The 20,229-nt window shown below is 42.9% G+C and overlaps 1 protein-coding gene across 2 annotated transcripts; it reads left to right on the top strand.

The window, feature by feature from the left end:
• Nucleotides 1–3,638: 3,638 nt before the first annotated feature.
• On the top strand, nucleotides 3,639–8,943 carry LOC119851475. Of its 2 annotated transcripts, XM_038391366.2 has the most exons (3): nucleotides 3,639–4,111; nucleotides 4,368–4,560; nucleotides 7,102–8,943. In XM_038391366.2, exons 2-3 carry the CDS (start codon nucleotides 4,539–4,541, stop codon nucleotides 7,614–7,616), a joined length of 537 nt encoding a protein of 178 aa, XP_038247294.1. In that variant the 5' UTR covers nucleotides 3,639–4,111; nucleotides 4,368–4,538; the 3' UTR covers nucleotides 7,617–8,943. The 2 variants fall into 2 exon arrangements, with proteins under 2 accessions (XP_038247294.1, XP_038247292.1); XM_038391364.2 differs by lacking the exon at nucleotides 3,639–4,111 and having other exon boundaries at nucleotides 4,138–4,560.
• Nucleotides 8,944–20,229: the final 11,286 nt, after the last annotated feature.

The following is a 20,229-nucleotide window of genomic DNA, read 5'->3' as shown; positions in this document are numbered from 1 at the left end:
CTTTGGAGGATTAGTCAAATACTTAAGCCAGGTGCCATCTGATTACTACCCTGATTTAAAGTAAAAAGAAAATATAACAACAACAGAACATCCAGCTGCAAAGGCATGGTTTAATGGCAAAGAAGGATTTGGACATCATTTGCCTCCCTTAACTGCTAGTAGCACGGCTATTGAGTCAGAAGCAGGTAGCAGTTATCTGATGCCAGTACATCTTTATGCACTGTTCACATTGCATTGCATCATGTCACATTTGATATGGTATAATGCAATGTGACTAATTTAATCAGACGTGAAGTGCACAACAGCAACATGCCAAGGCAAAAAATTTGAAGAAAAAAAGCTTTTTGCCAAACCATGGCTGGATTATTTTTCTCAGCTGGAGGGCTCCAGTTTCAGGCTTTTCTATGCTGACCTTCCAGCCAAGGGCATGTGTCAAGGGGGCTCTTAATTCCCAAAGGCAGTGACACAGTATATTAGGTTATAGGAGCTGGAGAGGGCTGCCAACATTGTATTTCAAAAATAAGGGACTGTTTTCTTAGCAACCCCACCCCCCTTCCTCCCAATATTATTAATAAATGAAATAATAATTAATAAGCAGTACTCACATATAATCACCAGGGGTATTTCTGGCTGCATTTTGCAGCACTCAGAAACTCCTGATCTTGTTGTACAGAGATGAAAAAATAAGGAATGCATCATGTAGTAAGGGACTGTTGGAAACCCTAGGATCATCAGACATTCACCCACCCTGAGTTCTGGGCCTCTATCCCTGACCCACCAACTCCCTCCTCCTCCTCAAGCAGTAACTCATGGTCTGATGCTCTAGTGTCTCACAGATCAGAAAGTGCAAGAAGCATTTTGCTGCTGAACACATACATAGCTGAAGTCAAACAACCGAGCAAGCTTGTTGTGGTCTAACATTATTCATTTAATAGGTCTGCGTTCAATTAGCTGCTTGTGAAATATTATGAGAAGGAGCAAACACAAGATTTGCCAGTACAGATAGATTTCTAGCTCAAAGTTTTTTGTTGGTGATTATTAGTGCATGTATCAAAATAACCAGTCTATGCCAAAAAGTTTGGCCACAGGAGCCAGTAAGTGTGAAAAAATAAACCATACAGACATTTTGGATTTTCTCTCAACTTGTGCGTCTGTGTATAACGCACACGTCTATCTAACACAAAGTGATACTTGTTTAAAAAACACATACGTCTTTCTTCTGTTTTGGCCTTTGTTTGAACTTCATCAAGGCAGGGGCTGCATCTTCTTTTCTGCTTCTACAGTGCCTAGCATATTGGGGCACTATGGGAAACCACATGCACACTTTCCATTCACTCTTGCAGACGACATTAAACTGGGAGGAATGGTAGATACACTGGAGGGTAGGGATAGGATACAGAGGGACCTAGACAAATTAGAGGATTGGGTCAAAAGAAATGGGTGAGGTTCAACAAGGACAAGTGCAGAGTCCTGCACTTAGGACGGAAGAATCCCATGTGCTGCTACAGATTAGGGACCGAGTGGCTAGGCAGCAGTTCTGCAGAAAACGACCTAGGGGTTACAGTGGACGAGAAGCTGGATATGTGTCAACAGTATGCCCGTGTTGCCAAGAAGGCTAATGGTATTTTGGGCTGTATAAGTAGGAGCATTGCCAGCAGATCGGGGGACATGATCGTTCCCCTCTATTCGGCATTGGTGAGACCTCATCTGGAGTACTGTGTCGTTTTGGGACCCACACTACAAGAGAAATTGGAAAGAGTCCAGAGAAGGGCAACAAAAATGATTAGGGGGCTGGAGCACATGATTTATGAGGAAAGGCTGAGGGAACTGGGATTATTTAGTCTGCAGAAGAGAAGAATGAGGGGGGATTCGATAGCTGCTTTCAACTACCTGAAAGGGAGTTCCAGAGAGGATGGATCTAGACTGTTCTCAGTGGTATCAGATGACAGAATGAGGAGTAATGGTCTCAAGTTGCAGTGGGGGAGGTTTAGGTTGGATATTAGGAAAAACTTTTTCACTAGGAGGGTGATGAAACACTGCAATGGGTTACCTAGGGAGGTGGTTGAATCTCCTTCCTTAGAGGTTTTTAAGGTCAGGCTTGACAAAGCCCTGGGTGGGATGATTTAGTTGGAGATTGGTCCTGCTTTGAGTTGGACAAGATGACCTCCTGAGGTCCCTTCCAACCCTGATATTCTATGATTCTAGGAGGATGTGAAGAGAACAACTGCTCCAGTCTATGTAGTAGCGCCTTGAACTTGAACAAATGTATTAGATCAATGTAAAATTATATAACAAAACATTTTTTTCCATAGAGAAATGAGGAAGCACAAAAGTGATTTAAAGCCACATTTGTGCATCCCCACTCCTTGAGTTCCAGCACTAAGTGTAAGTGGGGGAATGGTCCTGCTATTGTGGGGAACTTTCCTGGCTTATACGCTACCCTGGTGAAGTAGGCTAGCAAAAGGATTGGAGTCCTCGCTCCCACTTCCTTTACCCAGAGGCCTGCCTGACCTCAAGGGCTCCACTTCCACTCTCCTGTGCGGTAGCATCCTTGTAACCCAAATGAGGCTGGGCCCAGGCTTCCTGGGGGGCTCAACCCCCAACCTTGTCGTGGTCACTTAGGATAAGTGACACCAGGGGTTAGGGTTTCTCTGCTTTCTCCGCACTGGATGCTTCTCTGACCCACTAATCCTTATATACAGTTCAAAGCAATCAACTGAAAAACATAAGGAAAAAATGGGAAAGGTTAAAGGAGAAGACATCACCCTGCTCTGTGGGCATGGGGACATCACAACCAGCATCTCTGGAATGGAAGGGAAGTTCAGTCTGTTTCTCACAAGTCCCAGGCCTCCGTCTCAGGCCCTGGCTGTGCTGCAGGGATGCTGCCAGTCAGACACTTGCTCGAGCAGTGGCCACATGCTCTCAGGCTCTAGATGGCAGGACCCTTCTTCCCAGCGTTGCCCCTGCTTCATCGGGGTTACGATCCCCGTCCAAGTCTGACCTGCCAGGAGTCTTGGCTGGGGGCGTCTCCCTACGCTCGGCCCACTGCCCGGGGTCCCCCTCGCTCTCCCCAGCTGCTCACTGCACCTGGCTCCAGACTGCTCCAGCTCCACTCTGCCTCAGCACGGCTGCTGCTGCTCTGCCTCCAGCTCCCTGGGCTGCTGCTTTGGCCCCTCTAGCTCTGGTTGCTGCTGTTCTCCTCCCAGCACAGGTCTGCTCTGTGGGTTGTTTCTGTGACTCTGCTCCCAGCTCTGACCTGTTTCCTGGGCTGCTTTTCTAGTCTCTCTGGCTCTGGCACGGCTCTGCTCCCCAGCTCAGCTTGGGCCCCTGCTTTCTTCTTAGCTCTGTCTGACCCAGGCTATTCCAGCTCACAGGAAGGATGGGACCCTGCCCGGCCTCCTGACTCCCTGATTAGTCTGCCCACCCTGTCAATCAGGCTGACCTGGAGCATTGGCCTCTCCCCATTGTTCCTGGGGACTGTTAGTCTTAGGGTCCTGATTCCCCATCGACCCTTACCCCTTTTTAGTACTGGGAGCTAGCCAACCAAAACACTCCCACTGAGTTTCAGTAAGGGGACAACAGGGGATAACTCACCTGGAACAAAAATTCCAATTCAGGTGCACTCTCTCTTTAAGAACCAAGCAGCTTTTTTTTTTTTTTTTTTTTTTTTTTTTGCTGTGCCTTCTGTAAGACCTGATTCTTTGATCTAACCAACCATGTGATTCACCCTTACCGGCCATCCCCCTCCTGATCTCCATGGACTGCCAGCAGCCCTAGAGAGCAGCCTAGTGGATTGTATGCTGCTGGTGTTAATTGCTCACTCAATGATCCAGCTGCAGTGCTAGCTCCTTTCTTGCCCAGCTGCTCCTGGCTGGCGTAGTTGTAGATGGATTATCTCATTTTTCTGGCTTATCCTAGCCCTAAACTGCCGGAGAGTGCTAGGCAGCCCCTTTATCCTTTCCTAAAATGAAGGGAAGGTTGCAGGGAGATTGACCTTTTAGTCACCCCGTCTCACTGGCAGGACTTAAGGTGAATCATTAAAATATCCAGAAAGCACCGTTCCAAGCTTCAGGCTCCCTTAGCATTGCAACCTTCAACTCCTTTCTTTCCAGTAAGTTCAGCTGCTGGAGGAAATTTGTTACCTTCGCTATGATTGGATGGGGCCTCTCATGCAGCTTCTGGAGCAAGGCCTCCACCCTCACGTGGGAGAGGTAGCCCTCATAAAGGGCTTACTGCTGCCACAGCCAGTATTGCTCCTGCTCTGTGTGCCCAGGCTGGGCCTCAGCCAAATGCTGAGGTGGTGCCAAATCCTGAGGCTGCCCCTGTGGCATCACATGAGCTTTCCAAAGTTGTTTCCCTCTGATCAGGGGAGTGAGGCACCAGAAGGTCAGATCAAGCTGGTCCCCAGCCCCCCGCTAGCAGTGGAGGAGCCGGAGTCAGTGACGGAGGATTCAGAGAGGAATGCAGATAATCAACTGCCCTCTGCAGTGGAGGAAGCAGAGCCAGGGCCTTCTAAGAGGACCACCACCAAGAGGAAGATGGCAGTACCACCAGGTGATGGTAGGTTGGGTTTTTGTCCTAGTGAGGTGGTCATATGCCTGCTGGCAGTCTATAAGGAAGGAAGTTGGGGACTGAGGTTTCTGGGGCTCTTTCCTGGGTAGGGTTATCCTCTTGTTTTGCCAACTTCTTCCCCTGGCTTTTCCCCCTGCACTGAGTGTTGTGGGGTGGGGTGATGGTTTGGGCTATATAAAGTTTGCTGCCTTGTAGGAGGTACTGTACAAGCCCAACTGCAGGATCACAGGTGACAGCTGAAGTTCCTAGTTCCTTGTTCTTGAATCAGAATTCAAATCTTTCCCAATTTCACCTATAGAAAAGGGATTGACTTGAGTTATATAACTATGGTCATGGTTTTAAGAATACTCTTTTCTGAAACCCTGGCAAAGTTCCCATCCCACGCTATATATGAGACCCTTAATTTGAATTAGTAACTGGGGTTTGAGGATGTGTAAATGACACAATCCTGTTTGGGTCACCCCAAGTTACACTACACTCCCCTTTCTGTGGCTGTTAGTTCTGAAGAGCTTGGGATGCACCACTCCACCTATATTTCTGCACAAAATGCTGCTCCATGTCACCCTCCTTACTACCTTGAATCCCCATCACTTCACACTGTGGCATAGGAATATGTTTAGGAAAATGTATTTTTAAACATAACAAATCTTGTTATAATTCATAGAACTGGAAGGGACTTTGAAAGGTCATCTAGTCCAGTCCCCTGCACTTGTGGCAAGACTAATTATCTAGACCAGTGGTCCCCAACCTTTCTGTGGGAATAGCATATTCCTATTTCCAGAAGACTGGGGCGGGTGCCAGATACCCCACCGCCAAAATGCTGCTGAGAAGCGGCAGTGGCAAGAAGCGTTACTGCTGAAATGCCGCTGAGAAATGGCAACACCAGGAAAAAGGTGTCCTGCGGGTGCACACAATTGCCCTGACAGGTGCCATTGCAACTGTGGGCACTGCATTGGGGACCCCTGATTTAGACCATTCCTGACAGGTGTTTGTCTAACCTGCTCTTAAAAGCGTCCAATGATGGAGATTCACAACCTCCTTCGGCAATTTATTCCAGTGCTTAAACATTCTGACAATTAGAAAGCTTTTCCTAATATCCCAACCTAAACCTCCCTTGCTGCACTTTAAGCCCATTGCTTCTTGTTCAAGAGCAACATAGGCACAAGGCAACTGACACACTGTATGACCTTGCTGAAATATGCACGTTTTACATAGCATGGCTCAGCTATGTGGAGCACTTTTGATACAGGTGGTGGTAATGCTGCTTAAACTATGGGAGATTCTCACAACATCACTATGGTTGCTACATATGACACCCATTCTGCTAGCCTTCCAGCAGCCTCCTGGCACCAGCAGTGTAGAGTCTGCTGGGGAGGACAGACTGAATTGCTGGGCATTCGGAAGGGTCCATGCATGGATCAATGAAGGCTCCCAGTTCACAGGTCAGCACAGGAGCAACAACTGCCAACAAGGAAAGAACTCCAGGGGGAGGAAAGAAATACGGAGAAAGATAGTTGAATTGCAAAGTGAGAATTCTGAAATAAATTAAATGAATATGAGACCCTGCTGACACCCCCCCCCCCATGGGGCTGCTGAACTCAAGTGTGAAATGAAGCATTGAGGCTGGCTCAGGATAGTCTTGGATTAATTTTTATTCCCTTCATACTTTCATGCCTCTGCTCTTCCACTTTCAGCCCCAATCAAAACCAGCAAGCACTTTAATGCTGCAAGGAAAGCTCCTGTAACATGTGTGATAGGCTGGGGTCAGAGAATAGCAGAAATCTCTTGAGTCTGTTCTCACTAGACTTCCAGCTCTAATTCTAGGCCAGGGGTGGCCAACCTGTGGCTCCAGAGCCACATGTGGCTCTTCAGAAGTTAACATGTGGCTCCTTGTATAGGCATCGACTCTGGGGCTGGAGCTATAGGTGCCAATTTCCAATGTGGCGGGGGGTGCTTGCTGCTCAACCCCTGGCTGTGCCACAGGCCCTGCCCCCACTCTACCCATTCCCACCCCCTCCCTTGAGCCTACTGTGCCCTCGCTTCCCACCCCCACAGAGCCTCCTGCATGCCACAAAAAAGCTGATCAGGAGTTGAGGGGGAGGCGCTGATTGGTGGGGCTACTGGTAGGCGGGAAGCACTGGGAGTGTGGGGGAGCTGCTGATACATTACTGTGGCTCTTTGGCAATGTACATTGGTAAATTCTGGCTCTTTCTCTGGCTCAGGTTGGTCCACCCCTGTTCTAAGCCAATCATTTCAAATCAACTGATCTCTGTATTGTTATGAGAGAGTCAAGAAGGATTGCCTAGTGGGTAGGGTAAGAGACTGGGATTCATGAAACCTGAGTTGACTTTCTGCTCAGCCACAGATTTCCTATGTGACTCTGGGAAAACTACTTTACTGTCTCAAAGGGCTGTGAAGAGAATAAAATTAATCAATTATTCTGTGATAGGACCATACACTGAGAAACAAATTTGCTTTTAAAGAAGAAAAAAAAAGAAGTATGGGTTATGCATCTGACTCTGTCTTTAGTTTGCAGATTTAGAAACAAATTGTATCCTGTGCTGGAATTGCCAAGTTACACCACAGTTACTCTCTCTGACAATAGTGACGAAGACTTTGAGGGACCCTCTAGGACTTCTTTGTCTGTTGAGACTGGAAATGTTGTGAAAATGTGGGCAGATTCTACCAATTTTTCACCACTACTTAAACCCAGATATGAAGCCAGGGGCAGTACTAGGCCATCCCCATCTACAAAAGAAGACCACGTTCCCTTACAGCTCAGACTTGGTCGGAAAGGGGCAAAAGCCTCAGATCAGGAGGAGAGTTCAAGCCCCTTGGAGAGAGAGGAATGTCTTCTCCAGGACATAGATTGTGACAGCAATATCCCAGATACCAGGGCTACCAGCTTCTTGGCATCTGTTGCCAATGAGTGGATTCCAAGTCGGCTTGCACTGGAGTATTTACTGACTCCATTAAATGCTCTAAAGAAATATTCCTCTCAGAATTTCAATCAGCAGGTGGAAAACTATTTTAAGAGGGCGTAAGAGTCCTGAAAGACTCAATGAAACCAAACCTGTTAGAAATCCAAACTCCAGTTTGCGTATTTACAACTTGTAACAAAACACACTTCTGTTTATAGTAGAGCCAGAATGGTTCAGAGAACTTCAAGCTGGTAAATATCAAGTATAAAATTTACTCTTGGACTGGCAAGCAGATCTAGTAACAGGAAACAATAGGCTTGCTTTATTCTTGAGAGGTTGAACGTTCGTAGTACTGATATTGCATTAAAAATTGGAGAAAGGGGGTTTCAGTCCAATTTGGGGTGACTATAATGGCTTTTGAAAGCCTAGAGATGTACTAAGATAGGACTCGTACAGAAAAATATGAGAAAATGTGTCATAGAAGCCAGTGGTTTCTAATACCCACTACTTGTTAGATCAGCTAAACTCAAAACCTGTTTACATATCAGTAATTCTCTTTGCTGGCTGCTGATTTTGGTTTTTGGATCCAGGTTTCTAAGTTCTATTCCCAATGTTACAGATATTTGGCTAGCTCACAATGATCTCTTTATATATGCAGCCACAGATTGTTATGTGCACAGCATGAGACAGCTAGAGCACCTTGTGTACTTAATCCCTTCAACAGTATTAAAAGAGCTCCCAGGCACTGGTAAAAACTGCAGTGCAATTGAGAGTGTTCACGTAGCCTTTTTTCAAAATCCTTTTTTCACTTCCCTCGTCCTATTTTTGCGACATTGTGTGTAGTAGAATGCAAATCAAAATGTGACTGCCTCAAACTGGAACATTTCCTTTACTTAGCCACTAGCAAACCATTTTTTTAAAAAAGGGATTAAGATTCCTGGATTTTGAATTCAGATATAGCCCAGCCTGATCATGTGAACACAATTTCTGAAAACAAATCCCTGGAGAGCAGGATCTTCAGGAGACAGACTAATCATCTTTTCTATTTCTCTTGGTGTTTGGAAATGCCTCTTTTTGGCATGATGTCAGGCACTCTCTATCCTATTTTGGCTATGTCCTCTTGGCGAAGCTAAATAAATGAGCTATTACCAGTGGAACAGATTTTCAGCTTCCAAGATAATATTGGAGATATTTAAAAGAAACAAGGTGGAGTTTGGAAATAAAAAGGGGGGGAGGGAAAAAAACTTAGTCTTTTGAAGTAAATTTTGCTTAGTACTGGATTTCCCTTTGGCCCTAAAGCTAGAGAATGATGTTTGTTCCTATACTGTTACCATTGACTATCTGGTTTGAGTAGCACCTGTTGTAAACCTCCATTTGTTTAATGATTTCACATGTTTGTGTTACATTATTTGACAAGTTACATAAAACGTTAACAATCTTTAAAAGCAAACGAAGTAGTTTTGCAGCTTCATTTCTTAGAAGAATATTTTGGTCCTACTCCTGTTGTTGTTATGTTTTATTTATTTCTGTAGTGCCTAGGAGTTTCAATCAGGGTCAAGGCTTCACTGTTTTAGGCACCCAACAGACAGAAAAAGAGACAAACTATGCCCCATAGAGCTTATATTTACAGTTATTTGTTTTGTTTAGAGGCCTTTGTGCAATGACTGAACACTAATGCCCTGATGCAGTAAGCGCTTAAGCACATGCTTAACTCTAAGCACCAGAATAGGTTCCTTGACCTAAATTGAACAACTTGTGCTTAAAATAAAACATGTACTTAAGTACCTTACTGAATCAGGGCTTTTGCCTCTAGTGCGGCAGAGATTTATACACGTGCTGAACTGAGTAGTTCTACTGAAATCAGTGGGACTACAGCTAGTGTGTTAAGCTCAGCACGTATGTAAGCCTTTGCTGGATTACTACCTTAGTGAGACTGTATGGAATCTTCAAGCTGTGGTCGTTATATATGGTAAATGAGTCGAATCACTGTCACCTTTGATCTGTTTATTTTTTAGGAATGGTGAACACTATTGGCTCCTCGTTTTGTCTCCTTGTTTCAAACTACTTCTACTTCTTTCCAGTGATTCTTTCTAGCTGAGCATTCATAAAAAACACAAGAGCAAGGGATTCATTGGCATATTCATAAACACAGTGGATAACTCTACTACTGCTTCCCTTATGCTAACGTGGACTTTCTCTTGTGAGTCCCTGCTGCGTAGCAATCCCTAATGCCTGGTGGTGGTTGGTTTGTTTTTTGTTTTTGTGATAGTGGGATTCCTCTTTCTGTCCCTTTTTGGTGTCCTCTTTACCCTTCCTTCCCAGCCTTTCTGTACTCCCCATACCCTTTTTTTCTGCTTTCCTCCAATGTCTCTGCTGTCCTGTCTCTCACTGTTTCACCATCAGAAGGAAAAGTGTTGCTTGGAGAAGGAAGAGAACCTAAAGTTACTTCTCTTCTCCAGCCATGGGCTTAAGTGTCTGGATAGGTCAGCAGCGCCAATTAGCTGAGGTTAACTCTTACTTGACAGTCCCATTTCCCCAGACATTTTATTCTGGAGCAAACCACAAAACTGTACTCCCCAGAACACACTTCAGTTTGTGTGTGCATATACTATACACAAAGAGTGCTGGTGCTTGTGCTGAAGCACAAAGAAGGGGTGAAGAGGAGGACCCCACTCAGCCTGTTTCCTGATGCCCAGGATTCTCCCTTCTGGGGAACACAGGAAATAGGGGAAGCACTGAGATTGTTCTACAGACCCTACAGCAAATTTAGGGCTTAATCTCGTATAGTGCTGGGCACTCCTGTGATGTGCTGAGTGCCTTCAATTGCATCAGGAGTTGAGGCTGCTCATTTTGCTCTACGAGAGACTGCAGAATTGGAATTAATTTGCAAACTGGACACCATTACGTTAGGCTTGAATAAAGATGGGAGTGGATGTGTCATTACGCAAAGTAAAACTATTTCCCCATGTTTACTTCCCCCTCCCCCCACCTACTGTTCCTCACACATTCTTGTCAACTGCTGGAAATGGCCCACCTTGATTATCACTACAAAAGGTTTTTTTTTTTTTTTTTTTTTTTTTTTTTTTCCCCCCTCCTGCTGGTAATAGCTCACCTTACCTGATCACTCTTGTTACAGTGTGTATGGTAACACCCATTGTTTCATGTTCTCTGTGTATATACAATCTCCCCCCTGTATTTTCCACTGAATGCATCCGATGAAGTGAGCTGTAGCTCATGAAAGCTTTTGCTCAAATAAATTTGTTAGTCTCTAAGGTGCCACAAGTCCTCCTGTTCTTTTTTTTGCTCTGTTTTCTACCAGCACTGATACTGCTGTTGCATGTTGTAGTAGACCAGGCTTAGGTTTTTCACCCCTATGTCTGAAGGTCTGGTATGAAATCTTGCTCTGAGTGGGGCTTCATTGCACACTCTCTTTCTCATCTATGTATTTATAAAGCCCCCATCATCTTGGGATTATGAAACAGTGCTGAATAGGCTGGAGCCCGGTCTACACTAGTGCTAGCAGTTTTGTGTGGAAAATAGCTACAAAATGGTATCACATAGATAAAGCTATATTGACTCTCTCAGGCTGTGCCATGTTGAGTCACCACCTAGGTTCTACCTGGCCTAAGCATTCATGTCAATAACTGCTGAATGGGGAACAAAGAAAGAGGCAGCATGTGGGATGGGCCTGTGTCTGGAGGAGCAATGGGAAAAAGGACAGTATGTGTTAGGCAATATTACATTTTAAAGAGATTTTCAGCCCATCTCTACTAAAAAACAACAGAGAGCCTCAAAAGCTTTGTTTTGGATGTGTCTCTGAACATTGACCAAATGATCCCAGCTTCTCTGTTAGGTAAAAATGGATTGTCGACTTCTTCAAAACAGAATCTCTTCCATGGGAGTTCTAGAGTTTTCCTCTTTTGATCAGACTGAGGATTCCATGGAAAACAGCCTCCCTTACGCTATCCCAGCAGTTCTGTTTCTCGTCCCGCCGTAGCTGAGATATGCAGAGCTATGTCTGTGGTTTATTTTATTTATTTTTTAAATGAGGATAGGGAGAAGAGAGTTAACCCAAGCCAATGAGACTCTCGGATGTTAGCAGAGCCATCCCTTGGGTATGGTGAATTGGGGCAACTGCTCCGGGCCCCGTGCTTTGGAGGGTCCCAAGCTTCAGTGTGCATGTGTTGTGTGGGGGGTGCTAGGCTGGCCCTGGGGGGAGGGTGCCTGGGTGGCCAGGCTGGCCCGGGAGGTGGGGTTAAGGGTTTGGAGGGCCAGGGCGGCTTGGGGGGGTTAGCGGGGCACCTGGCCCGCACTTACTGGCGAGAAGTGTGTGTGGTTTTTTTTTTTTTTTTTTTTTTCTTGCTCGGCATTGTGGGGCTCGGGCTCAGTCTTCAGCAGCAGCAACCCCAGTCCTCCCTGCTCTGCCCCACCCTCCTGGCTCCCCCCTGCCGCTGCACTGGTCACCAGCATCCTAGCGACACAGGAACATGCCAGCGCCAGGCTGACCCCATCCATTGTCCTTCCACCCAGGACCCCCCCCCTTTTCTAGGACCCCCCAGCACAGATGCCACCCTGTGACTCTCCATCATCCTTTGTCCCCCAGCATGGCTGTTCCCTCCCCACACCAGATTTCATCTGTATAAAAAATGCTAAGGGGGGCCCATACAGGCTGACTTGTCCCAGGCCCCGCACCCACCCTTGGGATGGCCCTGGATGTTAGGTTGCAATCTGTTTAGGAGAGGGGCTGTGTCTTTTTGTTCTGATTGTAGCGTGCCTAGCACAAAGGGGCCCTGATCCCCGCTTGGGGCCCTAAGGCATTACAGCAACACAAATAAGTAATATTCAGATCCAGAATTGCGTTTGGGCCCATCTCTATAGTCACTGGATTATTTTCCAAGCTCAAAAAAAGGTATGGTTCAACCTTTTAGGGAAAGGTTCAAGAAAGCTTTATCCAAACCCGTTTGTTCATCCCTACTAAAATCAAATGTGAAGAGCCTGTGGCAAAGTGATAGTTGAAGTGCTACAAATAGCATTGTACTCTCTTCTCCCCAAAATAATTCTATTGTTCTTACAAATCTGCAGCATTCCAGCTGTGAGATGACAAGAGCCCTGACAACTGCAAAAGCCGAATCATAGCAGAAATGTTCTTGTTCTCTGAATTATCTTACACAGCTAAATTTAATACTTTGTTTTTTTTTCCATTCTGTCAGACATTTAAGTTGCAAATTAGAAAGGTATTGCATTAGCCTTCAAGCCTTGCAAATGCTGTCAAAGGCTGACTGTAATGATGTGACTTTGATACCAAACAGATTATTGCTTATGTACAGCGGCACTTACAAACATGTGCGTACTTGTAAGTCTTGGCCTTTGTGCAGCTATGCAGCCAGCAGGTCATTAATGTACAGTACAAACGGGATAGAACCCGGTGGAACTCAGAATAGAAGTGGCTGAAAGGAAGAGTCAGAGTTTCCAATAACCACTTTCAGTTGGCAGAATTGTGATTGGAACCATGTGACAGTTTCAGGCAATGGACCACAGGCAGCCAATTTATTACATATGGCACTATGATTAATGGTATCAAATGCTTTAAAAAAAATTCAAGAATATTAGAACAGCCAATTGCATGGAGTCCAAGGCAGTGCAAATCTGTTCCATGCATTTAAAGTCAGGCAGATGAGGTTAAATGAAAGAGGGACAGAAGCCAAGACAATGATTACAAAGTAAGTTGTTTCAAAAAGCCGAATGTTTTAAATGTGTTCATGACCTGAACAGTCTCCTTTCTTTTCAATGTTACAGCCCTAATGAATACAGTCTGGAGCAAGTTTCTGAAACTAAGCTGCCTTTTACTCTGTTCAAACCCTGTTCTGCATTACAAAGAGCAGTGAATGGTTTCCAACAAAGCCTCCAGGCCCAGAACAAGCGGCAGGTTTAAGGGATAGGGTAGAGTGGAACTGGTCGGGGTTTTTCATCTAGAAAAATATCGATTTGTCAAAACCAAAAGCTTTTCACTGGAATGTACCAGTTCTGAAAAAGGTTTCATAGGTCCAGGATGGCAAGAGAGAGCGAGAGGGAAAAGGAGAAGAAAGGAGGAGAAAAAAAAAAGTCAATAGTTCAGCAGTTATGGATGCAGAAGACCCAAGTTCAAGTCTCTGCTGTGCCTGTTTCCCAATCAGCCCTAGAATGAAGCATCATTTACGCAGGCTGTTTCTTTCCTTAGAACTAGCCCTATAACAAGACTCCCACCCTATCCATGCACACTCGCATTCATATTCATGTGCCAACAACTACATTAATACAGTGTTAAAACTGTACAGCTAAAAACACAAACATTCAGGAAATGGAAAAATTAAAGTTCCAACAATACCATTAACTTGCATTGGATGACTTGGAATTTTTACATGTATATAGTGCACTGAGCTCCATTATTAGCTTGGAAAATGTTAGCGAATACTACCTCTGTGCAATGCTGACAAATTACCATAGCTGTTGAAATCGATAATTTAGAGGTCATTTAAACATCTTGTTTTGAATTTACTTTGCTTAAAGTGTTAATTTTAAAAAAAAAAAGGGGGGGGGCAGAGGTGGGAAGGGAAAGACTGCCTATGCTTAATAAAGTTAGAATTATAATAATATCCATATTTTTTGTTGTTTACACTTTATTATTAATTATACACTAGCACTTAAGCACCAGAGATCAGGGCCCCATTGTACAGACACATAGTAAGAGATGGTCCCTCCTCTAAAGAGCTACAAGCCAAATAGACAAGACAAAGAGTGGGAAGTATTATTATTCTCACTGAAATCAATGAGTTAGGCCCAGATCCTCAAAGGTAGTTAGGTGCCTAAGTGACTTGCCCAAGATCATACAAGATGACTCTGGCAAAGCTGGAAACTGAGTTGACATCTCAAGTCTCAGCTTTGTCTTTCTTCTCATTTCATTGAGGAAAATTGTGATGGAGATGGTGTGGGTTTCCTGCCGCTGCTATTGTTAAACTAGAATCTGTTTTCTCTAAACTGGGTAATAGCACATTTATGTACATTAGGCCAAATCCTGAGAGCTACCAAACTCCTAAGCTCCTGTCAAAGTCAATGGGAATTGCAGCTGCTCATCATCTCTCAAAGTTGACCCACTTGTGCTTATGGTAGCTTCACAATGGAAGAAGGCAGGAACTTCTTTTAAAATACAAAACCAAAAAACCTTAAAGTTTGCAGATTGCAAAAATACAGTAAAAATGAAAGAAACCTTTAAGCATCTAACCCAAAAACCGCTGAAGTCAACAGAAAGGATCCCCATTAAGTTCAGGGTCCTTTGGATCAAGCCCTAAAATAATAAAATCTGCAATACTTTGCATGCACATAGCTTTATCCTAGTTCTGTTAAGGCAGGGGCTTTTGCGGGGAAACTTTTGCCTTGAACAAGACATTTACAAACTGTTTGAGCAGCAGCCTCTGTTACAGGTCCAGGTTGGGCAGGAGAATCTTTAGTGACAGCAAGAAGGAACAGATCTTCTTTAGACCGTGCTTCTAAATAAAATAGCAGGTGCCTAGAAATTACTTTTCTGATTGCTTCATTTTTAAAATCTCTCTCTTGCCAAACCAACCACAAGGCTAGATTGCCACAGCCCTTATTGATCCATGCAAGGAAGTAAAAGGGAATAAGTTCCTTTTTGCACCCTTTCTTGACCTGGCCAGATTGCAACTCTAGCCATGGTGGAGAGAGCAGAGAAAGTCACTTGATACTCTTTGCTATGAGAAAATGGGTCATAGGGAAGGTGCTGCGAGGTGGAAAGTAGGAGGAGTCCTGACTCTACTCTCCTGTTCCTATTTGATGGCCAGTACAGCTGGTCTGGCACACAAGGGGAGCAAGCTGCCCCACGAAGAGGGTAAGCTAACTTCTCCTCAAAGGAAGGGGGACTCTGAGTCACAATCATTCTCTGCTCTGCTTGGGTGGTGCAGCTGCTAGAACTGGCTGAAAGAAGTTTGATGGAACAGTTTTCCATCAAAATGAAGTTTTATCAAAATCGAAACATTCATCTGCAGGAAAAGGCCAAAGGGTTTGTTTCATTTTGTTAGTGTCAACAGGCAGATGTGGAGTTTTATATTATTTTAACTTACATGAATATTTTAATATTTCAAAATGAAACAGTGTTGGCCCCCTATTAAAAATAATTCCGCTTTTCATTCTGATTCAGAACATTCTCCCCTCCCCCTAAACCCATGAGTTTCCCACAGAATGGAAATTCCAGTTCCTGAACAGTTCTAACAGCTACACGTTGCCCCTTCCTCAGCACAGCTTGTAAAGTAACAATCAGCCCAAAGGTGCTAGTCCTCAACAAGCATGATAGACATCATTTTCAAACTTGGGGGCCAACTGTTAGGCATCTAAATAAAAATGGCCATATTTTCAGAGGTGCAAGGCTTCCATTGACTTCAACTATGGAGTACTCAACTTTGAACTATGGATCAAAACTTGTTCTCTTTTATTTAAAAAGATAAAATTCAATGCACATATTTTGAGCACCGCCGTACTATTGACACTGGTGAAGGCTGCTTGTTAATACCGGAGACTCCTCTGATAGAGTGTTGTAACTCACTGAAGATGCAGAACTGGTTGTCATAAGCAGAGATGTTTTTATATATATCAGTCTGCATACTTCCATTGACTTTCAGCACTTCTGGTTAAGTACAATGGCACACCTTATATGTGTAAGTATGTTTTAACAGTACATAGCAACCTCTGTTCAAATAACCACAAAACTCTTGGCTAATAATAATATCGGCTGCACTGGGTGACACTCAGATAGACAGAAAGGGAGAAACAAAATGTAGCACAAAGACAGAACAAAACAGAAGAGCTGGCTTGGAACTCTGATCCTTATGCACTCTTCGTATGTTTTAGTAACAAAGAGTGAGACTTGTGAGGATCACGGCCCTACTGTTGTACTACAAAATTCCAGCAATAATTTCTACTGACCCCTACAGCACATGGAGTCCCTTTGCTTTTCAGGTCATACAAGTGATATATGGAGTACAGACTCTAGGAAAAAAAATAGACTTTTAAAGAACTCCAGTGCATCAGCCCTTCCAAAAATATGACTTGTATATCGCCTGTGTAAAATGATCATGTTTTACACAAAAGGGTCTTTGTTACAAATTGATTAGCAACATGTGAGCCTGTTTAGGGAACAAAACTTTTTTTTTTTTTAAAATAGAAGAAAAAACATGACACAGGGGTTGCTAACACTAATGATTTACCTCAGCCAACCGCCTTCAGTCCAGTAGCGAAGCATGTGAGTTTCCAGTACTGTATTACTCTCCTCTCCAGCAATTTAATGTCTGTGTTTGCATAGCATGCTCCTGGCTGTGTGCGCTCACCCACTGACAAAGGGTTAACAAAAAGATGCAGACCACAAATATATTAAGATAACGGGAAGGATTTGATTTAAATTCTCAAGGACCAGGATGTGCAGAGTTAAAGGGTTTTCACTTAATTTTTAGCTCACCATTGACTTCGGGCGGCTTTGGAGCAGGCACTATATATCTAGAAAAACGGTGTCAGTTAATCATCAGCCCACTCAGACCTAAAGCTATGGTAAGAAAAGAAAAAAAATCAGATTTATTTTCTATTTTTCTTCAATTTTTTTTGTTTAAATGAAAAAAAAACCCCACTTACGTGACTGGTTGAAAAACTGAAAAAGCATTTTTCATTATTATTATTTAAATATTTCCTGTTTTGGACAATATTTAATTTTGACACATTTTATGATAAGTTGCAGTATTGAAGGCAGCAAAAAATACCTAGTATTGCATCTCAGATTCAATGTTTTAAGCAATATCTTTTAAAAAATTCTGTTCAGGTTCTTGGTAACTAAACAATATCCATTGAAGAACCAAATATTTTGCTAAACAGATTCTCAAAGGAAGCTACATGGGATTCACATATTTGAGGCACACTTAATTCTCGCAGTGTCTTTTAAAGAAAGTTATTACTTGTACTGTCTAATGCCACAGTTGATTCTGTTGCCTTCTATAAGGTGTTTGGTTTGTACAACACAACATTTTGATTAAAAAATTAGAACAATATAAAATTAACATGGCACACATCAAATGGATTAAAAACTGGCTAATTGTTTAGATCTCAAAATGTCATTGTAAATGGAGAACTGTCATTAAGGCGGCATATTTCCAGTGGAGTCCCACAGGGATCAGTTCTTGGCCCTACATTATTTAACACTTTTATCAATGAGCTGGAAGAAATAATAAAATTACTGATAAAGTTTGCAGATGACACAAAAATTGGGGGACTGTTAAATAATGAAGAGGACAAGTCACTGATTCAGAGAAATCTGGATTGCTTGGTAAACTGAGTGCAAGCAAACACGGTGTGTTTTAATACAGCTAAATGTAAATATATACTTCTAGGAACTAATACTCTCAGGATGAGGGACTCTTATCCTGGGAAGCAGCGACTCTGAAAAAGATTTGGGGGTCATGGTGGATAATCTGTTGAATGTGAGCTTTCAATGTGACACTATAGCAAAAAAAAAAAAAAAAAAAAAAAAAAAGGCTAATATCCTGGGATGCATAAACTGGGAATCTCAAGTAGAAGAGGTTATTTTTTTTGTATTTGGCATTGGTGTGACCACCGCTAGACTGCTGTATCTGTTGCCCAAAAGTCAAGAAGGATGTTGATAAAATGGAGAGGGTTCAGAGAATAGCCATGAGAATGATTAAAGGATTAGAAAACATGGCTCATAGCGATAGCCTCAAGGAGATCGATCAATTTAGCATAACAAAGAGACAGTTAAGGAGTGACTTGATTACAGTCCATTATTAGCTATCTAGGGAACAAATATTCAGTAATGGGCTCTTCAGTCTAGCAGAGAAAGGTATAACATGATCCAATGGCTGGAAGTTGAAGGTAGACAAATTCAGACTGGAAATAAGGTGTACATTTTTACCAGTGAGAGTAATTAAACACTGGAACAACTTATCAAGGGTCATGGTAGATTCTCTATCACTGACAATTTTTAAATCAAGAGTGGCTGGTTTTTGTTAAAATATGCTCTAGAATTATTTTATGGAAGGTCTATGGCCTGCATTATACAGTTAGACTAGATGATCACAATGGTCCCTTCTGGCCTTGGAATCTATGAATATGAATTCCAAACAAATTTTAAAAGACAAGGGGTAAAATTTCAAACGTAACTGAGGCACTCAAGTCCCATTTTCAATGACTTTCCAGTGAAACACACTCCCCTAAGTCACTTATGTGCTTTTGAAAATTTAACACAAGATCCATGACCCAACAAGTTTAGATTGTCTGTAAAGTTTAGACCTAAAGACCTTTAGACCTTAGGCAAAGCAATTTGATGGCCACATATGGAGAGCTATGACTAGGACAGCAGAAAAGAAGAGAGGGGGACACAGCCCCAGGGAGAATAAGCAGCAGAAACTGTTGGAAAATTGAGCTTTTAGTTTTAAAATTTTAATTTAACATATGAGGAAATGAATTACACAAGAATGGAAAATTAGTTGGTAGACCTGGCAGAATAAATAGTTTTTAAAGGTTTGAGATTTGAACAGACAGAATAGAGATGGCTTAAAGTTTAAATGTGGATGCAACCTCAAAAATATGTGAGTACCCACAGTATAACTAACAATAGTTAGGTGAACAGCTAACTGAATTGCATGTGTAAATGCTGGTCTGCTTCTTGCACACACAAGATTATCTCAATATGAGCAGCCGTAGCACTGAATACCTGGATTCTGAAAGTTTAAGTAAAACCCTATAAAAGATTCTGTAATATAAATTGTTTGTTTTACAGTAGAGGGTTTTTAATTTACAAAAACATATCACAGCAAATGACTTTATCATTAACAAGGGGGAAAAGTAAAAGTAATGAGACAATGTATACAAGATGAAAAATTTCATACCGTGGTAAGTTGCCTCGGAAATTCTTTCATGAATGCTCTGTGTGATATTTCTATAGTATAATAGATTCTAGCTGTTCTTTCTAATAAGTCTGAGTTTCAGGGTGAGATGTTATTTCTCTTTTGAAAGTAATATAATCTCTGGTACTAGCACAAAATTTCTGATGTGTTTTTGTGCATCTTTAACTCTTCTTTAGATGAAAGTGAAACTTGTATTATTTAGAGCAGTTCAAAGAACTACATTCCTTGTTCAATGGTGCTTCTTGCTAGAAGTCCTCATGAAAAACTAGCCAATCTAAAGGCACATCAAAGTATACTAAATAATTTATGTTTGAAGAAGGGATGGGTCAGAAAGCCTTAGAAATATTAGTCTTTGCTCAAAGGTGTATTTCAAATGTCCAAGGTCAATTTGGGTACATGTCTACCCAGGTCCCATATTTATAACATAACTGGATGTCCAAAGTGAGAAGTTGAGGTGCTGGTGGGAAGCAGTGGTAAGGTGGACAGTTTAGGCAAGTGTTAAGAAGGTTAGTGCAATAACAAACAATAATAATAAGGCAGGTGTTTTGACTGGGTTCCATCTTTACTTTTTAGCCTGTTTTCACAGGGCTGTAGATTCACCGAACAACTGAGATCATATGGCTTTTCAGTGCTCCCTTCATTCCCTCTGCTTTCCAAGAGGGAGAATCCTGCACCAGACCTGGAGACTCAGCTCAGGAGGAGTTTCACCCCTACTCAGCGCTTCAGCCAACTGCAGCCCTCGTGAAGTTCTGAGGGAGGGAAGGGAGCAGTGAGCCCTGCTT

This window comes from Dermochelys coriacea, chromosome 2, assembly GCF_009764565.3.
Source record: "Dermochelys coriacea isolate rDerCor1 chromosome 2, rDerCor1.pri.v4, whole genome shotgun sequence".
In the NCBI taxonomy this organism is placed as follows: domain Eukaryota; kingdom Metazoa; phylum Chordata; order Testudines; family Dermochelyidae; genus Dermochelys; species Dermochelys coriacea.
This window is presented reverse-complemented; position numbering and strand designations above follow the sequence as displayed.